General features: G+C 35.7%; 1 protein-coding gene across 1 annotated transcript in view; it reads right to left on the bottom strand.

Annotated features, from left to right (window-relative positions):
• Positions 1-14,594, bottom strand: part of AK7 (adenylate kinase 7) — a 104,418-nt gene that overhangs the window by 85,040 nt on the left and 4,784 nt on the right. Inside the window, exons 2-4 of the mRNA XM_027849266.1 lie at positions 12,400-12,588; positions 7,330-7,438; positions 2,807-2,901 (exon numbers count right to left, since the gene is read on the bottom strand). Of these exons, the coding sequence (XP_027705067.1) occupies positions 2,807-2,901; positions 7,330-7,438; positions 12,400-12,588 (393 nt within the window). The remainder of the gene's footprint in view (positions 1-2,806; positions 2,902-7,329; positions 7,439-12,399; positions 12,589-14,594) is intronic.

Here is a 14,594-nt window from a genome sequence, read left to right as displayed (position 1 = left end):
AATAAGCATTTATTAAGTTCCTACTATGTATCTGTTACAAGTGCTAAGTGCTTTACAAATATTAATGCATTTGATCCTCACACAATCCTCGAAGCAGGTGCTATTATTATCCCCATTTTAGAGACAAAGAAACTGAGGCAGAGGTTAAGTGACTTGCCCAGAGGTGACACAGTGTTGAGGACAGATTTGAACTTGGGTCCCTCCTGACTCAAGGCCAAGCTTTGTGTCCACTATGCCACCTAGCTGCCTTAAGGCATAGGAAACCAATCAACAGTACCTGAGGAGGACCACTTTCCTTTCCTATGTAAAACCCAGCCCATTTGCTTATCACTCTTCAACCTCATTCTTCCCTTGATTTCTTCCTCATGTTCTTCCCATTCTTCAACTCTCACTTCTGACCGATGTCCAAATTTAATCCCTTTCCCTTGTATGAGGTAAAATGTGCTCATAACTAAAGGCTTTTGGCATGGCTGGTGTGCTTCAGTGGCAATTTCTAAGTCCCCCCAAAATAGCTTCAACAGAATGGGAACCACAGGATGATGCAGTAAACAGTATGAAGATGGGGTCAACTGTGACAAGTACTTCAGAAAGGTGACTGAACCTGGCAATTAGGAGATCACTACAGAGTTTTGAAAGGGCAATCAATAATGTTGTTAGGATGGAAACCATATAACATTTAATAACCATATAACAAAGGGTTGAAGTGAAGGTAGATAATTAAGAAGTAGAATTACTAAATATAAAATACATTTCCAAAAATTGTCCATGATGGGTGAGAGATGAGACGACACTTGAATGGGGTTAAGGGAAGACTTTTTTTTTATGAATGTAATGGAATACTATTTTGCTATAAGAATGATGAACATGCAGACTTCAGAAAAACATGGAAAGACTTGTATGGACTGATGCTAAGTGAAGTGAGCAGAGCAAGGAGAACATTGTACACAGTAACAGCCATGTTGTGTGATGACTAACGTTGATAGCCTTAACCCTTCTCAGCAATGCAAGGATCTAAGACATCTCCAAAGGCCTCATGATGGAAAATGCTATCCACATCCAAAGAAAGAACTATGGAGTCTGAATGTAGATCGAAGCATACTATTTGCTATTTTTTTCTTCTGTTTTGTTTTATTTTCTCTTTCTTGTGGTTCCTCCTATTGGTTCTAATTCCTCCTTACAACATCACTAATGTGAAAATATGTTTTAATAGGAATGTATATGTAGAGCCTATATCAGACTGCATGCCGTCTTGGGGAGGGAGGTGGGGAGAGAGAGGGAGAAAAATTTAAAACTCAAAAGCTTATGGAAGTGATTGTTGATAAATCAAAATAAATTAATAAAAATTTAAAAAAAAAGAATTCAGAAGACCTAAGCACATTTGTGGACAGATGGGAGGGAAACAGCACAGAAGGAGAAATGCATGAGAGCAGATGATTGATGGAATAAGGGTCTGTAGCAGGCCAGATGGGGTCAAGGACTTAGGTAGAGGGATTAAAAATTAGTAGAGAATAGGGATATCTTTTCATTTTAGATATGAGGAAAAGAATAGAGAAGGTGTGATGACATAAAGAAATTCTGGGGAATGAAGGGAGTTGATGGAAGTTCTTTTGAAAGGAGTCTGTGTGGTATAGTGGAAAGAGCAGTAGATTTGTATTAAAAAGGTCTTGAGTTCAAATCCCAGTTCTGATATTACTACTTGTGATAATAAGAGGAAACTAGGATTGCTGAATAGTAGTTTGGGCCCAGTTGAGTTTTTATACCATAACTTTGAAGGAAAAGTATAGGTTTAATGGGAGATTATGTGGGAAAGGTGACAGGAGATTTTTGTGGGAGATAAAATTTCAAAGTACGAAACCTTGGAGATGCTACAGATCCAAGGATGGCATGGAAAAGAATACACTAAAAATCAGCTTTTTAAAAACAAGGATGGTTAGTTTCCCTCAGTCAGCCAGCCAGCCAATCCATTTCTTGAGTCCTCAATAAATATTCTAATATGGCCTATGGGAGGATACAGAAAGATAGTATGAGGCTTGAGGAATTTTTAATCAAATAGAGAGGACAGGATAAATATACTTTAAAAGAGCATTAAAAACACTTACACAATAAATACACAGACAAGTTCAAAGTCATGTACTGAATATATACTAGGCTGCAAAAAGAGAATAAAACAGTTATACTAGCAAAGAAATATAGAGAAAACAGCACTGTACTTTTATTTATTCAACAAGAAAGCTTGCAATCTCATGCATTGTATTCAATCCAGGTTCAAAAATTATTGAAGAAAATTCTCTCAAGTGCTTAAGAAAATCCCTACTGTAAATTAATCCTTCAATGCAGAAAAGTTTATTTTTAAAAACCTGGAAGAATTTTAAAGAAGCTTTCAAAAGTACATAAATGTCTAGAGTGTAATTTAGGCTCTGAGAAAATTTGGTGCAACAAACCATCTTTAGAATGTTTCAAATAAATAAGAACTTCAAAGAAATAAATATCATGTGCAAGAAAATTCCACACAAAGTAGTTACAATGATTTGGCACATTATTTCTGACCCTCAGGTCTCATAGCATTTTCTTATGCCTCTCTTGTACACAGATTCTATTTTACTTTATAGATATTTATCTACATGGCTCCTCTGTCTTATTAAACTACAGGGTAGGGATCAAGTCTTATTTATTTTTTCTAACACCTTTAGCATTTACATTGGACCTTGACATGGGTAACATTTAATAAATGCTTGTTAAAATAATGGGTGACTGGATAAAAAGATGAATGGATAGATGGATGATAAAATGAAGCTTTGTTACTTACAGGGTCAAGGGGTTTGGATCGTGCCCAGGTCATCATTGTTGATAGTAAGATAAATATCTTTCGTTTTTCAAAATGGCTTGTTTCTTCTCTTAGTGCTGTAATGCCGAGAGCGAGAGTGAGAGAGCGAGAGAGAAAGAGGGGGAGAGAGAGGGAAAGAGAGAAAGAGAGAGAAAGAAGGAGAGAGATATGATTTATTTTAAGCACATTTTATGTACAATTATTTGCAGCTATTGTTGTTAAATCTGTTTCACATGAAAAGGAAGCCCTTCTTGCCAAGGGAAGAACCCTCCTACATATTCAGTGATCTCATTCCATCTGTCTTCTCTAGCAGATTGCCCCTTTTATCATCCCTACTCTCTTACCAATCTTCAGTCTCTTCCTGTCTACTGGCAGCTTCCCTGCTCTCTTCAGACATACCAATGTGTCACTATCCTTAAAAAACTCCTTACTTGATCCATCCATTCCCACTATCTATTATCCTATATCTCTCCTCCTTTTCATGGCCAAAGTCCTTGACAAGGCATCTATAGTCACTACCTCCACTTCCTTTCCTCTCACACTCTGCAGTCTGGCTTCCGACCTCATCAATCAATTGAAACCGCTGTCTCCAAAGTTACCATTGATCTAATGGCCTTTTATTAGTCCTCGTCCTTTTTAACCTCTCTGCAGCTTCTGACACTGTCAATAAACCTCCCCTCCTGTATACTCTCTCTTCTCTAGGTTTTTACAACACTCCTTCCTCCTGGTTCTCCTCCTGTCTCAACGCTCCTTTTCTAAGTCATCTTCCCTAGATCTTCAACCAGGTTGTATCCATTAACCATGGGTATCCCCTAAGGCTCTGTCCTAGGCCCTTGTCTCTTTTCCCTCTATACTATATCACTTCGTGATCTTATAAGCCCCTATGGATCATTTATCATCTCTATACAGATTTTCAGATCTATTAACTTTTTTATTTAAATATTTTTTCAATTACATGTAAAAACAATTTTTAACATTCTTTTTTTAAAATTTTGACTTCCAAATTCTCTCCCTCTCTGCCTCCTCTCCCTTCTTGTTGAGAAAGCAAGCAATTTGATATATGTTATACATGTGCAGTCATGTAAAACATATTTCATATTAGTCATGTTATGAAAGAAACAACAAAATTAAAAAAAAATAAAGTAAAAAAAAAGTATGCTTTGATCCACATTCAGACTCCATCAGTTCTTTCTCTGGAAGTAGATAGCATTTTTCATCATTAGTCCTTCAGAACTGTCTTGGATCATTGCACTGCTGAGAATAGCTTCCATTCACAGTTGATCATCTGTACAATATTGCTGTTACACTGTTCTAGCTCTGTTCACTTCATTTTGCATCGTTTCATGTAAATCTTTCCAGGTTTTTCTGAAAGCATCCTGCTTGTCAATTTCTTATAGCACAGTAGTGTTCCATCACAATCACATACCACAATCTGTTCAGCCATTCCCCAATTAATGGATATTCCCTTAATTTCCAATTCTCTGCCAACACACACACACACACACACAAAGCTGTTATCAATGTTTTTGTACCTATAGGTACTTTTCCTTTTTTTTTTTTAAACCTCTTTGGGATACAGATGTAGGAGTGGCATTGCTTGGTCAAAGGGTATGTACAATTTTTTAGCTCTTTGGGCATACAGTTTCAAATTGCTTTCTAGAATGGGTGGATCAGTTCACACCTCCACCAACACTGCATTAGTGTCCCAGTTTCCCACATCCTCTCTTACAATTATCATTTTCCTTGTCTTCACACTAGCCAATCTGAGAGATGTGAGGTGGTACCTCAGAGTTGTTTTAACTTGCATTTCTCTAATCAATGGTGATTTTGAGAAGTTTTTCATATGACTATAGATAGTTTTTATTACTTTATCTGAAAACTGCCTTTCATATTCTTTGACCATTAGTCATTTGGGAACTGACTTGTACTCTTACAAACCTGACTCAGTTCTTGATATATTTGAGAGATGAAGCCTTTATCAGAGAAACTTAAAAAAATAAATTTCACAATTACTATATATTTCCCTCTATCCTATTTTTCCCATTTCTTCTTCTTTTTCTCTTCACCTTGTCCCTCCTCAAAAGTATTTTGCTTTTAACCACTGCCTCCTCCAATCCACCTTCCCTTTTATCAGCCCCTTCCTTTCATTCTCTCATCCCCTTCCCCTCCCACTGCCTGTAGGGTAAGATAGATTTCTATACTCAACTAAGTGTGTATGTTCTTCCCTCTTTGAGCCAATTCCAATGGAAGTAAGGTTCAAGTTTGGTCCCCCATCTCCCTATCTTTCCTCCACTGTAGAAGTTCTTCTGCACCTCTTTCATATGAGATAATTTACCTCATTCTACCTTTCCCTTCCCTTTTCTCCCAGTGTATCCCTTTTTCTTACCTCTTATTGTTTTAGTTTTCATCCCATCATAGTCATCCCCCTTTCTCGCCCCTTACTTTTACTTTTTTAGATATCATCATGGTCGACTCACATCCAGGACCTCTGTCTATGTATACTACTTCTAAGTGCCCTAATAATGATAAAGTTCTTAGAAGTTACAAGTATCAATTTCCTGAGAAGATTAAAATTGATTCTATAACTTTTTTTCTATTGATCCTACTTACAACTAATTGATTTTGTCCTGTAACTGCTTAAATCATGGTTCTCTGTCTCTGAATTCAGTTCAGAATTCAGCTGACCTGTAATGAGTCAAGTTTAGAAATCTAGTTTTCTTGCTAATTACTAACTGTTCTATTCTTGCCTCAAGGAATTCTGTTAATTTTGGGGGATGCAGAAGTCAGGCTTAATATCTTTACACCACCAAGCTATCCTTCAAGGATTTCTGGGCCACTATCTTTCAGGCAGACTCAAACAATGAACACATCTTAGTCACAGGACAGAAGGAGGAAGGTAATTGCTAACTGCCATTCGCAACTTCCAACAAATAATATTGTTCCTCATGCCTCAACTATGTAATCAATCATGTTTCCCTCAACAACATAATGTCACCTACCCTGTTCTGTTCTTTGTTCTGAACTCCCCAAAACCTATAAAAGGGGAGCTGTTCTTTTGTTTGGGGCCTTTGGCTGGAAACTGAGGTAGCCACTGACCCTTTTACTGGCAGGTAGCATGCCCTTCTTAATAAAATGATACCTTGCTTGGAGAAATGTGTCTCAGTTTACCTTTTTGTTAAATTTCACTGGTGACGTTCCATGTAGGAATGGAAACAGTTCAACTTTAATAAGTCCTTTATTATTTCTCTTTCCTGTTTATCTTTTCATGCTTCTTTTGAGTTTTGTATTTGAAAGTCAAATTTTCTAGTCAGCTCTTGTCTTTTCATCAGGAATGCTTAAAAACCCTCTATTTCATTAAATGTTTATTTTTTCACCTGAAGAATTTTACTCAGTTTTGGTGGGTAAGTGATTCTCGGTTGTAATCCTAACTCCTTTGACCTCCAGAATATCATATTCCAAGCCCTCTGATCCCTTAATGTAGAAGCTGCTAAATCTTGTATTATCCTGACTGGGTTTCCACAACACTTGAACTGTTTTTCTGGCTGCTTGCAATACTTTCTCCTTCACCAAGGAGCTCTGGAATTTGGCTATAATATTCCTGGGAGTTTTCATTTTGGGATCTCTTTCAAGAAGTGATAGGTGAATTCTTTCACTTTCTATTTTACCCTCTGGTTCTAGGACACCAGTGCAGTTTTCTTTGAAAATTTCTTGAAAGATGAAGTCCAGGCTCTTTTTGTGATCATGGCTTTCAGGTAGTTTGATAATTTTAAAATTATCTCTCCTGGATCTGCTTTCCAGGTTAGTTGTTTTTCCAATGAGATATTTCACATTTTCTTCTATTTTTTTCATTTTTTTGATTTTGTTTTCTTGTTTCTCAATGTCTCATAGTCATTAGCTTCCACCTGCACAATTCTAATTTTTATTTTATTTCATCTTTATTTAATTAATTAATTAATTAATTTTTTTGGTGAGGCAATTGGTGTTAAGTGACTTGCCCAGGGTCACACAGCTAGTGAGTGTCAAGAGTTTGGTCTGAGGTCAGATTTGAACTCAGGTCTTCCTGACTTCAGGGCCAGTGCTCTATCTACTATGCCACCTCGCTGCCCCCTACAATTCTAATTTTTAAGGAATTATTTTCTTCAGTGAATTTTTTAGCCTCTTTTACCATTTGGTCTATTCTGTTTTTTAAGGTTAAATCAGCAACACAGCTAAGTACTAAACACTAACCTGTTCTATTAATAATGAATTTAGCATTTCCTGAAATTATGTTTTCTAATGAATTTTAAAGGTTTATCTTATATTTGTTTTGATGATCAAAAATTTCCTGTCCGTGTGAAGTACATACACAGAGATACTTTAACGAGTATTCAATTTAGAGTTTTAGAACAATCTAGATCACTTCTTTTATGACCCTGATTTACAAAGTGTTGACTTAGGCCCTTATCAGGCCAAATACAATATACGTGATTTTTGTTAGTATTGATGAAAGAAAACACTTCACTGACCAGAAACAGCCCACATAGCTTCATCAACTTGTGGTATGTTTTCTGTGATGTTATAAATGATAATATCACATTCAAGCAGGTGCAACAGCAGTTCTTCTCGGGAAAGGTTCTGAAGGGAAAAGACCACCAAACTGTCACTCAGTTATTTGTAGCAAGAAGTGAACAGAACAGTCATAAAATATTTAGGTTAAATTAAGGTTTCTAAATTACTACTATAGTACAAGGCCATATGAAATATATCCACAAAGCAATTTCTAGTAAAAATTATACTTCTATTAATATCATATGGTGTTTTGATGGGACAAAGACGTTTAGGAAAATAGTTTAGGTAATTAGCACAAGACAAAATAGCTTTTAGTATAAATATGAGTTGATTTTAAGTTGACTTCTTTATGTTATGTTTAAATTCAAATTCAGAAGGAAGATATTAGAAAATAGTGGAAGAAAATGCACGCCATTTAAAACTATCTCTAAATTTATTCAGCATTATTTTAGCCAGATTCTAGTTGAGGTTCCCAATCTTATTTGGCCTACTGCCCCCTTTAAAGAAAATTACTCAGTGCCCCCCTGGAAATCTACTTTCTTTAATCTTTTAATGGTTTTTATTTGAAATTTGTGTCATTAAAATATTTTTTAAATGACACATCTTAAATTTAATAATTTATTATAAATTTATGGGGTTTTTTCCTGAATTGATGATGCAATTTTACATGATATAACCATGTAGTATCTTACTGTAAACAAGTCATTACGTGCATATATTCCTGCTGATGCATGCTGGACTTCCCAACAATGCAGGACACACTCTCCCACCAACATTTGTTGGTGGACTTGACCACTGGTTGGTTATAACTTGCATTTTGTGTGTTTATTTGGAAAATAATGTAATCACTATGACTTTAACTCTGTTACATAACAGATAAAACATGTACGAACAGTTTTTCAAATTTTTCTTCTCTTCTCTTTTTTCCTTATGCTTCCACCACCCCCTCACTTTTATTCAATGCCCTCCAATTACACCTGTGGCCTCCCCCTTTCCCCCTCCCCGCATTGGTCCAGTGTCCCCCCCCCCAAGGGGCCAGTATTATCCACTTTGGTAACCTCTGCTAGTTCATTCAAGAATGCCTAAAATGTATATTCATCTGTTCTGTTTTAATTGGATGGTCTATATTGCTTGGATTCTTCTTCTATAATACCAATACCTTCCACAATAAGACAATACTCTCTTTGCTATTAAAGTATTAAGGTAACTTTAAAAGGAATTGAGGCTAAAATAGGTTTGGTCTAACATCATATAACATATACCATAGTAGTAAATTCCAAATGGATAAGTGACCTAAAAATAATACGTCACATAATTTTTTAAATGGAGGAAAATAGATAGAGATACATGTCACAATTATAGCTAGGAATATAATTAACTAACTAGAGAATAACACAAAGGAGATAACAAAAAATAAAATAAATAATTTGATTCTATGAAATTTAAAAGCTTTTACATGAACAAAATTCAATGCAGTTAGGACAAATGAAACTATGAATGGGAAGAAATTATTTGTATTAAGTATCTCTGATAAAGGTCTGATATCTAAGATATTCAGGGAATTAACACATTAAGCCTTAAGTTTAAACTGCACTAAGACTATTGGGACACACTGTACATAAGAACAAGAGCCATTCCCCAACGAATAAGTAGTCAAAGGGTATAAACAATAAAAAAAAAAAAATTTCAAACTCAACCACGAGACTGATCCAAATAACTAACGAGAGAAATACAAGTTAAAACAACTCTGAAATTTCACCTCACATCTAGCAAATTGACAAAGACAACCCAAAAAATGTAAAATCATCAGTGTATGAGAGGTTGTAGGAAGTTAGTTACTCTAATATATTGTTGGCAAAGCTATAAGATACCTTAATGATTCTAGAAAACAATTTGGAATTATGAAAGAAAAAAAGGGGGCCAAAATGTTGATATACTTTGATCCAGAGTGCCTTCTGGTGAGCCTATACCCCAAAGACAGAAAGTACTATACATACCATATTCACACTTTTTGTGATAGTAAATAATTAGAAACAAAATATATATCCATCAGTGTGCAATGCCTAAACAACTGGGATAAATTAAAATAACAGTGCTAGAAGAAATGAGAAATATGAGGAATTCAGAGAAACATAAGAAGACATATGAATTGATACAGAGTGAAGTAAACTGAATCAGGAAAACAATATATATGATGGCTAAAACAATGTATAAAGAAAGAAAAAAACAAACAAACCCTGACCATTACGTAATTAGGTCCAAGCCTGGCCTAGGAGAAGAGAAGAGGAAAGACACCTCCCTCCTTTCACTGGGGTGGGGAAAAGGGGTATGGAATGTTCCATATGCTATCAAATATGTTTGATGTGATGTGTTGGTAGGCTTTGATGACTATTTTTTTAAAAAATCTTTGCAACTGGAAAATCTTTTGTAACCTAGCTGCCCTGTATTCAAATTTTAAAAATAGGTTTTTCTTTTCCTGCTCCCACCATAAGTCTGAGTGATGGCTAAATGTTTCCCCAGTGCTCTGAAGATTAAGGAAGATTATTTCAGCTCAAAATCTATATAATCATGCAATTTTATTAGGGTACATGAAGGAAATATAGAATATTCTCAAAGAATTCTACTACTTTACCCTTGTAATTTTACTCTTGCCTTTAGCTATTTAATTTCATTTCCAAACTGAAATAGCCAATAGGAAAAAAAAAAGTACCTAAAATGGTCATCCCATTTGGATTTTGCCTGTCAAAACATGAAGAAAAGGGACATTACCTAGGTCAGGGATTCATAACTTCTTTGTGTGTCATAGACCCCTTTGACAGTAAAGTGAAGCCTGTGGACCCCTTCTCATAGTAATGTTTTTAAATTTATAAAAATATATAAGATTACAAAGGAAACAAATTAAATTGCAATAAAATAAAAATATTTTTAAGAATAAACTTATAGACCCCAGGTTAAAAATCCCTAAGTGAATCTGTGACTTGTTTAGGGCAAAGAAATATGCATGAAAAGGTTAAAAAAAGGCAGAGAGCATGCAGAAGTGGAAAGAACAGTAGGTCTAGCATTAAGGGGACATGAGTTTAAGTTCTAGCTATCCCTCTTACAAGTCTTATGACCTTGAGCAAGTCACCAAACCACTTAATTTGGTTGAATCTCAGTGTCTTCATCTGTAAAATGTAGGGAGTAAGATCACTAAGATCTTTCATGACCTCCTATAATCTTCTAAAAATGGGCACATGAAAGGGCACATGAAAGAAAGGGATAATCTTTATTATGGTAAAAGAACATAAGATGAAATATCTAATGAAATGTAATAAAAATCCAATATAATTGTTAAATTACTGATGAATTTTAACAGTCTTTTCATATCTTTAATGAAGTCTTTTTATGTCTCAATGAAGTCTTTTGATGAAGTCTTTAATGAGAGCTTATGTCTAACTTTAAAGAGAGAGGCAAGGCTACAATAGCATGCAAGTAAGTTTAAAGGAATTAGAAGACTGCCAGGGTGTTGGGTAAATTCTCTTTGGAAAGAAATAGCTTTATCAGAGGAAAGAATACTTGCTTCAATGGGATAACATCTTTTCCAAGTATGGAAGAAAAGATCTACTTATTTTCATGGAAAATATGAACATAGAGTAAGTAATAAACTTCATCAAAAACCATTATTTTTGTTGGAGAGTGGAAAATTCCTGAAGGGAAGGACTAAGTAGAATTACTAATAATGAGGAAGGATTGTTGCTAAATTGAATATCATAACTGAGGCATCACATTCCTGGCTAGCATTATTATGGGGTATCATCTAATCCAAGCCCCTCATTTTACAAGTGAAGAAACTGCAGCCCGAATAGTAAAGTAGCAGAAGCAGGACTAGAACCGTGAGCTCCTGACTCACAGTTTAGTGTTCTTTTTTTTATCATAACACAGTCTTTTTTAAAAAAAAAATTTTATTATGAACTTAATAATCAAGAGACTTGTATATGAAACCAGGACCGTCTATTATGTAGTTAGTTTTTTTGTTTGTTTGTTTTTTGTGAGGCAATCGGGGTTAAGTGACTTGCCCAGGGTCACACAGCTCTTAAGTGTCAAGTGTCTGAGGGCGCATTTGAACTCAGGTTCTCTTAACTCCAAGGTTAGAGCTCTATCCACTGCGCCACCTAGCTACCCCTAATGTAGTTAGTTTTTTAAAACTGCAAATCAGGCTTAACACAGTAACACTAAAGTTTCTCTGTCTGTGCCCTGTTTTGAACTGTTTTTCCTTCTGTGTATTTAAATGCTTTACTCATGCTCTTTTCTTTGTTTTATTTTCCATCACTTCCCACTAAAATCTATGAACAACTGAAGTCTTCCCTTTTAACAAGTAAGTATAGTCAAACAAAATAAATCAATATAATTGCTCTGTTGGAGTTGTATGTCTCATTCTGCAGCTCATTCCATCACCTCTGCCCAAGGAAGGAGGCATGCCTCATCATTAGTCATGACTGGTCACTATGTTGATCAGAACTCTGAAACTCTGAAAGTTGTTTTCCTTTTACTTACGTATTGACTGAGTGTGTTATTGCCTATTGTATATTTTAAGGGTGCTGGGAAGGCCTTCCTGCCTACAAATATTCCCTCTATAGGCCTGTCCCATTTCTTAAAATTACAAGATCCTTTATTTTTACATACTTTAAAAAATTTTTGATAAGTTTTAACTTTTTAGGTTTTAATAAGTTTTTAAGTTGGGAAATAACAGTTTTGAATAATTAGAATAGACTATGCTAAAAGCACAGGCTAAAGGACAAGGAATTTGAGTCTGAATCCCAGATATAACATGTCCTTCTTTCCATAATTTAATCATTTAGCTTGTAATGACCTCTTCACCTTTAAAATGGAGATGGTTTATTAGCCACAGTCCAAGTAGATCTGATTTTTTCCCCTGCTTTTATCAACAAGAGAGCATGCAAAGTGAAGAGTAGCCTATTGCAAAGGTGTGCATAAGGACATTAATATATTTCCTTTTCCCCAGCCTTGACAAAATAACCCATACTTACTGAGTATGTTTCCATGGCAAATTTGGGAGGCATGCATTCGGGACTGGAAAGGGTTCCTACTATCTGAAAAGTGCCTTCCTTTGATTTAGCTGCTGAGCCTTCTAGGCCAGCTGATTTGCTTTCAACATCTTCTTCTTCTTCTTCTGTTATTTCTTCAAGTGAAGCCCCAACCATACAGTTAGATAAGTACTACAAGAAAACCAGAAACTATTCCAAGTACAAATAACAATTTATAGAGAGAACTTGCTCCCCTGTGATATAGTCTTTTTTTTTTTTGAGGGAGGCATAGAAGGAAGAGGGTGATGGAGATCAGAACTTGTTACTTTATCAGTGTGGGACATTTGATGCAGGTCAACAACTAATCTGCAATTTACAATCTTAGACCCTCGTGCCTTGGCACATGGTAGGCATTTAATAAAAGCTGTTGATTGACTGTGAACCCTGAGAGGTTAAGTGATTTGCCCAAGTTCACACAGAAAATATGTGTTACTGTGATACTTTAAATATTCTATGTTAAATGATTAGTGTAATCTGTACCTCCTTTATTGCACTTATCATAGTCTATCTTGTACCAGGATTTAACAATATATTTTTATCTTCACCTGACTTCTTCCTTCTTCCAAATCTTAGAACTGGAAGGGCCCTTAGATATCATTCAGTCCAAACCCATCTTTTTATAGAAGAGGAAACTGAAAACCTGAGAGGCAGGTAGTGTGATCTACCTAAGGTTTCATAGTTGGATAAGCAGCTAAGTTGGGCCTAGAGCCCAAGTATCCCAACTCCAGACCAAATCTTCTTGCCTCTACACTCTACTGGAGTACTGGCTTTGAGCACTGTACAAATGAGAGACTACTGCCTGCTTGCCAAGGAAGATCCTACTCTCTCTACCAGTGGGCTTGTTACCAGGTGATGAATTCTTTGGCCATGGCAAACCATGAAACAAATTAGCCCTCAGTCCTGTGCATCCATTTTCACCAACTGTGGTTATAGTGGTAGAGTAGGGGAAGAGTGTGAAGAATCTTAGTTTTGAATTCATCTATAAATATTCATTTAACTGTTAATATTCTTAACATGAGACCCTCATCTACAAGTAATGAACTGTCATACTATTGAAGGAACTGAACCACAATAATATTAACATTCATGCTATAAATAAAACTAGAAGACACAAAGACATTGTAGCTATATGGAAGGATGACAATCTTTGTAGAATTAAATAAAGAAGTTGGCAAAAACAGCATTTCATAAGATATTTGCTTATCTGTTTTGCAGTGCTTATTGTCTATTGGACATTTAAAATGGGATGTCCCAGGCACATCTCAAATACATCTAAAATTGAACTCAAATATTCCATCTCCTCCCCAACTCTCCCCTCTTCCAAACTCCCCATCTGTATCAAAGAGACCAACCAATAAGCTTCCAGTCTCTCAGGTTTAGAGCCTTGGCATTATATTTGATTCTTTACTCTTCCTCACACATCCACTTTCTCCCCCCCCCACCCTGCCGAATACAACTCTCCAGCTCTATTTTATGTGTTGTCTTCCTCCATTAGAACAGCAGCAGGAAGTATCTTGTTTGTCTGTATTTGTATCCCCAGACCTTAGCACAGTGGCAGGGACATATTAAGCACCCAAGAAGCGTTTACTCTCTCTGCCTCCCTACCTTCCCAACATCTCTTGCATCGGGCTCCATCTCTCCACTCATACAACTACTTCCATAACTCATGTTCTCATCATCTCTTTCCTAAATAACAGAAATAGTCCCATGACTGGTCCACTAGCCTCAAGTCTCTCCCCTCTCCAATCCAAACTCCATATAGTGATTTTCTCAAAATGTAGGTCTTGTCTAATCACTTCCTTACTCAGTAAATTACAGTGGCTCTATCAGACTCCAGGATCAAATATTATTTCACCTTTATCTCATCCTTTTCCAATATCTATTTCTGTGTAAATTTTATAACATGTATAATTATTAGTAGAGTGGTACATGCACTAATTAAAAATAAGTAAGTATACATATATTGGGGGTGCTTGCTCAAGAATTTGTTACTGAAAGGGGTGCATGATCAAAAAAAAATTGAATATTATTGGCTTAGAGCATTAGGCTAACTTTGAGAAGAGATGAAATTCAACAGGAATAATATAAAGTCTTATATTTTAGATTTTAAAAATCAGCCTCACAAGTATAAGGTGGAA

The sequence above is a fragment of the Vombatus ursinus genome, unplaced genomic scaffold (assembly GCF_900497805.2).
Source record: "Vombatus ursinus unplaced genomic scaffold, bare-nosed wombat genome assembly UNPS02007284.1, whole genome shotgun sequence".
NCBI classification, from domain to species: domain Eukaryota; kingdom Metazoa; phylum Chordata; class Mammalia; order Diprotodontia; family Vombatidae; genus Vombatus; species Vombatus ursinus.
This window is presented reverse-complemented; position numbering and strand designations above follow the sequence as displayed.